The sequence below is a fragment of the Somniosus microcephalus genome, chromosome 9 (genome assembly GCF_052327205.1).
Source record: "Somniosus microcephalus isolate GS21.2 chromosome 9, FLI_Smic_1.0, whole genome shotgun sequence".
Classification (NCBI taxonomy): Eukaryota; Metazoa; Chordata; class Chondrichthyes; order Squaliformes; family Somniosidae; genus Somniosus; species Somniosus microcephalus.
This window is the reverse complement of record NC_140995.1, coordinates 230,872,813-230,879,680: the sequence shown is the minus strand read 5'-3', so window position 1 is coordinate 230,879,680 and position 6,868 is coordinate 230,872,813. Positions and strand designations below refer to the sequence as shown.

The 6,868-nt window shown below is 54.8% G+C and overlaps 1 protein-coding gene across 1 annotated transcript in view; it reads left to right on the top strand.

Moving 5' to 3' along the window:
- Positions 1 to 326: 326 nt before the first annotated feature.
- Positions 327 to 6,868, top strand: part of LOC147113116 (inositol-trisphosphate 3-kinase B-like) — a 224,573-nt gene continuing 218,031 nt past the window's right edge. The window contains exon 1 of the mRNA XM_085997993.1: positions 327 to 2,488. Coding sequence (XP_085854119.1) covers positions 1,541 to 2,488 — 948 coding nt within the window. The 5' untranslated portion in view covers positions 327 to 1,540. The remainder of the gene's footprint in view (positions 2,489 to 6,868) is intronic.

Genomic DNA, 6,868 nt, shown 5'->3' with positions numbered 1-6,868 from the left:
CTCGAATTCCCGACAGTTCTGTGGTTTTCTCCTGCTGCAGAGAGGAGGGCGGCTTGTCCCAGCCCCCCAGAGCTGCTGGGGAGGGGGGAGTGTGTGTGGGGGTCAGAGCCCCCCACTCTGCTCCCCCACTCAACCCCAGCAAGAGACAACAACCATTCAGGCGGTTTGCCAAACCGGTCTGTGCAGTCCCACCCATACAGATGTAAACACGAAGGGAAAATAGAAACTAAAGAGTTTCTCCCCCACCCCCCAAAAAAAGCCCAACTTTTTTCAGGATTAAGCTGCAAGTTATTTCACACCCGCTCTAGGAGTTGCATAACATCCCTGTGAAATGGTGTAATTGCACTGTGTGTGTACTTTTTCACAGTAGTTCATGAGTTTTACCAGTGTGCTGCAGTGGAAACTTTCACGTTGCTTGACTCTCTGGTCAGGGCTGTGTGTGTGTGTGAAAATAGGACTCATTCTGCCTCGTACACACTTCGACTTTTCAGAACAAGCTCACTTCCTTCCTGCTCGTACATCAGACAGACTGACACTCGGCTCTCACCAGCCAGTCACTGGAGAGCTCAGCAAATATCACAACTCGACCGAGGCACAGAACGAGTGGGGAGAGACTGACACTGGGGCTGAAACTCAGCGAGACCTTGCGACTTTTATTCCAACTCGGGTGAAAGGCAGCGGGTCTGGAAGTATTCTTTATTGCAACCCTCCTCTCTCTCTCTCTCTCTGAACCTGAATTGTGTAGTTTTGAGTTTTTGTTGGATCTGACTGTGCAGTGAGGATTCGATGAGCTTTAAACCCCCGATCGCTGTGGCTGGATTTTGGGTTATTTTTTGGTTGAACGGGACAGCTGATTAAACATCTGGATCTTGGTGCTTCACACACACAACCGCTGCATCTCCCTTCCTCCGAGGATTGGATCCGGATTGGAACTGCAAAGATTTCTAGTGGACTTTAAAAAAAAAATACTTGGCCAAGTGTGCAGACCAGAAACCTGCAAAAGTGTGTGTGTGTGTGTGTGAGGGTGTGAGTGTGGTTTGATTGACAGCTTAAAGCCACCCACCCCAACACACACAATGTGCTGGCATTGAACTGGCTACAATAAGCTGGCATCACCGCACAGATTGGCACCCACTTAACCGGGGCAGAGGGGGAGAAGGAGGAGGGGAATGACACTCCACGCACCAGGCCTCTTGAGTACTCCCAGCTGCCACTCGAATTTCCGAAGCATCCGTGCCACTTTATAGGGAACGCCAAGCAGACCCCCACGAATCTGCATTCCCACCTTCTCCGCTCCGGATTCACAGTCGACTTGGCTCCCGGATCTCTTTCTCTCTCACCCGGTACCCAGGGGGCACATGCTTTGAATACATCCTGTGGATTTGCCTCTGTTTTGCGTTGTTGGAATGTCGGGACGGATTCGGTAGAGTCGGCTGGTGTCACAGGTTCCTGGGAGGGGAGGGGACGGGAGCCAGTGAGCTGCGAGCTGGATGCCAGTCCCCGCCTACCCCCCCCTCCTGCACCGCCGGCTGCGGATGCTATGGCTGCTTGCACCTTGAGCAGCTTGGGCACAATGAGTAACGACGTCAAGGCCAACTGCTCTCCCAGGACCGGCAGGCCAGCGCTCAAGGTGCCCGAGCGCCACGTCTCCCGTTGCCACATGCGTTTGACCGCCGGCACCGACCGCCGCTCAACCGCGGGGGCCAGCGCACAGGGCCTCCAGCCGGCCCGCTCCAGCGAGGACCTGCGGCCCGGGGGCGGAGCCACGCCGGGAGGAGCTCCTCACCTCACTGCCACCAGCGACTCCGGGATTACCAGCTGGCTCAGGCAGCGCTCCCACACTCCGCAGCTGGAGACGGAGTCACGCAACGCCCAGGCAGACCGGAAGATCGGAATCTTCGAGGTCGCCCGGGCCGGCAGTCCTGGAGCCATGTGGGAATTCCGGCGCCATTCCCAAACGGACGAGGACGCCGCTCAAGGGATGGAGGCCGGCGGACCAGGCAGGGCTGAGCGGGGACAGCAGGGCGTGATGCCGCAGCTGCGGTGGGACCTCGCGGTGAACAGCGGACCCACTCCGAGCCAGGAGGAGCGGCTTTGCCGAGGTTTAGCCCACCACTGCACTGCCGGGGACCAGAGCGCAGGAGCCGGGCCGGCTGGGCTCAGGATCCCTTCCCCAGTCCGGCCCGGCTCCCCTCGCCTATCGCCGCCCCCCGCCCCCGGCCTCAGCAGCAGCAGCGGGGTGGAGATCCCTCATGTCATCGTGACGGAGCACGGGAGGGACGGCCGCCAGGAGACCGCCGATGATGACACCAACCCGAACGGGCCCCAGACTTTCCTCCGCAAGCTGTCCTCCTCCTCGGCCTCTTCCGCCGGCTTCTCCTCCTCCTGGGACGAGTCGGAGGAAGACATCTCCAGCGACCCCGACAGGGGAGGCGAGGTCAGCTCGGCCTTCCTGCAGACTCTGGACCACCAGCCCAGACTGAGAGTGGTGAGTACAAACTCTCTCTCTCTCTCTCTCGCTCACTCACGTTTGGCGTGGTCCATTAAGGATTAAACGCGAGGAAGTGACCCAGGCCCCGCGGTTGCCTGTTGAGATTTTGGGGGGGGGGGGGGTGGTGCGTGGGTTGGGGACGGAGGAGACCAACAAATCCCCCCCGACGGCTGTTGATTTGGTATTGTGTAGGGAGAGGGGTGGGGGGAGTGAGGCACCAGTGGGTCCTCGGTGACTTGTGCCCACAGGGGAGGGAGGACCCCCAGAGGCAGGTCACCCAGAACCTCTGCCCATTGCAGGTGGGTGTCCATAGACACTAACAGTGTGGAGCATAAACATTGGCATGGACCAGTTGGACCGAACGGCCTGTTTCTGTGCTGTAAGGACTTTGTAACAGCAATCTAATGGGGTGGGAGTCTTCACTCTGGGCTGGGCTTGGCACAGACTGTAATAGGGTCACTGGTCACAGCAATGATGTGAAATTACTGATACAATATTTAAAATTCTCCTTAGAGCAGAGAAGATTAATGGGAGGTTTAATAGAGGTGTTCAAAACCATCAGGGGTTTTGATAGAGTAAATAAGGAGAAACTGTTTCCACTAGCAGATGGGCCGGTAACCAGAGGACACAGATTTAAGGTGATTGGCAAAAGGACCAGAGGCAACATGAGGATAAAAACATTTTCGCAATGAGTTGTTACGATTTGGAATATACTGCCTGAAAGGGCGGTGGAAGCAGATTCAATTGTAACTTTCAAAAGGGAATTGGATAAATACTTGAAAAGGACACATTTGCAGGGCTATGGGGAAAGAGCAGGGGAGTGGGACTGATTGGATAGTTCCACTCCAGAGACTTGAGCACAAAAATCTAGGCTGACACTCCCAGTGCAGCACTGAGGGAGTGCCGCACTGTCGGAGGTGCTGTCTTTCAGATGAGACGTTAAACCGAGGCCCCGTCTGCTCTCTCAGGTGGACGTAAAAGATCCCACGGCATTATTTCGAAGAAGAGTAGGGGAGTCCTCCCCAGTGTCCTGGCCAATATTTATCCCTCAATCAGCCTTAAAATAAAGGAATTATCGGGTCATTATCACATTGCTGTTTGTGGGAGCTTGCTGTGCACAAATTAGCTGCTGCGTTTTCCTACATTACAACAGTGACTACACTCCAAAAAGTACTTCACTGGCTGTAAAGTGCTTTGGGAAGTCCGGTGGTCGTCAAAGGCACAATAGAATTGCAAGTCTTTCTTTTTTTTCTTTCTTTCTAAGAGCCGGCACAGATGCGATGGGCCGAATGGCCTTCTCCTTTGCTGTAAGATTCTATGGTATTCTGTGCCAGCGAGTGGGGAGGTGTCTAATTGGGGAAACTCCTTTTATGAGTGGAGGTTTCTCAGGCATGCTTCAATTCCCATCGGAGTTAACCAGTTTTGTTGGCGCACTAGGAATGTTGGTAGCCTTGAGCAGAAGTTGATGTGGGGAATCCTGAACAAGGGAGCAGAATCTTAAAGTTAGAGCTGGGCCGTTCAGGAGTGAAATTACGAAGCACTTTTTCACACATAAGGCTAGTGGAAATCTGGAACTCCCTCCCCCAAAAGGCTGCAGATGCTTGGGGTCAATTGGAGCTTCCAAGACTGAGATCAATAGATTCTTGTTAGGTAAGAGTATCAAGGGAAATGGAGCAAAGGCAGGTAAATGGGGCTGAGGTACTTGATATGCTGATAGGTTGAGATGAAGTAGGTTGGGATGAGGTTTGTGTGGAACATAAACACCAACATAGACCTGTTGGGCCAAATGGCCTGTTCTGTGCTGTAAATACTCTATGAACGGATGAGCTAGAGTGGCCGGATGGCACTTTATAGTCCCGGGCAGACTCCCTTCGGCCTTACCTGATTCGCGGTGTTTCTGACTGGGGTATTGCGGATGATTGCGATCGGGAGGGAATGGTCGGTGGTCCTTTTTGCTGTGCACCGTACGGTGCTGGTGCCTTATTGATGTTCCAAATCAATGGAGGTTACCTGTCGGAATCGAGACACCTTTATTTGTGAGACTGATGTCAATCCTGTCAGAAAATGGATTTGACAGCCCAGGGACCTTTTGGATTATTCTTTTGATAGTGTGGCCTCGATTAGAAATCCAGCCGCGTAGCATCTGTTTTTCGGGCGCTAAGTGGCCTACTAAGTCCCCCAATATGGTGGGGCTGGAAGCACAGTTCCGGCCGGAGGTGCGAGCCCACCATATTGGTAGCGGAGATCGCACTGGCGGCTGGAACATGAGGTGGCTGGAGGGCACGGTGGCAGGGTACTGACTTCCCACAGTCTCAACGTGGCCCTAACCCGCAGGAAGGCCCCCCTCGGTTCTCTTTTTATTTTTATTTCCTTGCCCATTTTATAGGGCTCTGGAGAAAGGGCCAGCACTGGCACGATGGGCCGAATGGCCTTCCTCTGTGCTGTACCATTCTGTGATTCTATGATTCTCTCCCCTCCTCTCCTGAAGGCGCTGGTTTTTGCCAGGACACCATTCTCAGGGTGCCAAAGTGCCTCCAGTATCCCCACCCCCAATGTGACTATTATTCGGATGTCCAGAGAGTGAACGTCGATGGGCTTTTCCACCGTGGGGGGCAGATCACCCCAGTCGAGCCCAACTCCCGTCCTCTCCCCACGTCCGCACTCGAACTGCTCCCCAGCCATCGGGATGGGGGTCCACTTCACCCCCCCACTCCCCCAAAAACCTGGGGCCTCTGAGGTGGATTTGCAGCACCTGCTCCCACACTGGAGCAACTAACGGCACAGCGTAGGGATCGATCCCGGAAACTCTCTCGGTCTGCTTGTCTTAGCGAGCCGAGATATTCAAACTCTCGGCAGCTCCCAGTTTCTAGTTTTTGGCGTGTGATAAAGCCAGCTTGGGCGGGTTATAACTCTTCCATATATATCTCTATATAAATCAAATGGTTCCAAAGATCTGGGATTGTGTGTAATATCCTGTCGTAGTTTCTGTTGTGTCTATTTCTGTGGCAGATTTGTTTCGAACAAGACAGCGTTTAATGACATTATTGGGCAGTGGAAGCAGACTGAGCGGAGCTCCTGCGCTCACAGTGTGAGGGAACAGGATTCACATTCCTAGCTTGCTGCCACTAACCCTGCATGGCTTTATACAATCAGGAGAAAATCCTTGCAGTTCTTCCCCCTCGCCATCACCTCTCTTCTCCTGAAGGCATGCTCCAGTACTTGGTCCCAATGGACATTCCTCCCGTGCCGTCCTTGACACCGAATGCCAGCAGACTATTCGACTGTGGAGGCATCGGAGCCCAGGCTAATCTTTTGTCCGCACCCAGGGTCGCTGGACAGCAGGCAGGAGTGGGAGTCACTGGATTGATTTCACCACTCTCTAGTTTAGAGGCAACTGAGGCCAATGATAGGTTCTCTACTGTAGCACAGAGATCAACTTCAGAGAGAGGAGTGGGAGTGGGAACTGGTGGGAGGGAGTGTGGGAGGGACCTGGAGAGAGGGAGTGTGGGAGTGGGAACTGGTGGGAGGGAGTGTGGGAGGGACCTGGAGAGAGGGAGTGTGGGAGTGGAACCTGGAGAGAGGGAGTGTGGGAGGGACCTGGAGAGAGGGAGTGTGGGAGTGGAACCTGGAGAGAGGGAGTGTGGGAGTGGAACCTGGAGAGAGGGAGTGTGGGAGTGGAACCTGGAGAGAGGGAGTGTGGGAGTGGAACCTGGAGAGAGGGAGTGTGGGAGGGACCTGGAGAGAGGGAGTGTGGGAGTGGAACCTGGAGAGAGGGAGTGTGGGAGTGGAACCTGGAGAGAGGGAGTGTGGGAGGGACCTGGAGAGAGGGAGTGTGGGAGTGGAACCTGGAGAGAGGGAGTGTGGGAGTGGAACCTGGAGCGAGGGAGTGTGGGAGGGACCTGGAGAGAGGGAGTGTGGGAGTGGAACCTGGAGAGAGGGAGTGTGGGAGTGGAACCTGGAGAGAGGGAGTGTGGGAGTGGAAACTGGAGAGGGAGTGTGAGAGTGGGACCTGGAGAGAGGGAGTGAGAGAGTGGGACCTGGAGAGAGGGAGTGTGGGAGTGGAACCTGGAGAGAGGGAGTGTGGGAGGGACCTGGAGAGAGGGAGTGTGGGAGTGGAACCTGGAGAGAGGGAGTGTGGGAGTGGAACCTGGAGAGAGGGAGTGTGGGAGGGACCTGGAGAGAGGGAGTGTGGGAGTGGAAACTGGAGAGGGAGTGTGAGAGTGGGACCTGGAGAGAGGGAGTGAGAGAGTGGGACCTGGAGAGGGAGTGTGAGAGTGGGACCTGGAGAGAGGGAGTGAGAGAGTGGGACCTGGAGAGGGAGTGAGAGACCAGCAGCCTAAATTAAAATCTTATGAAACATAATAACAACAATTTATG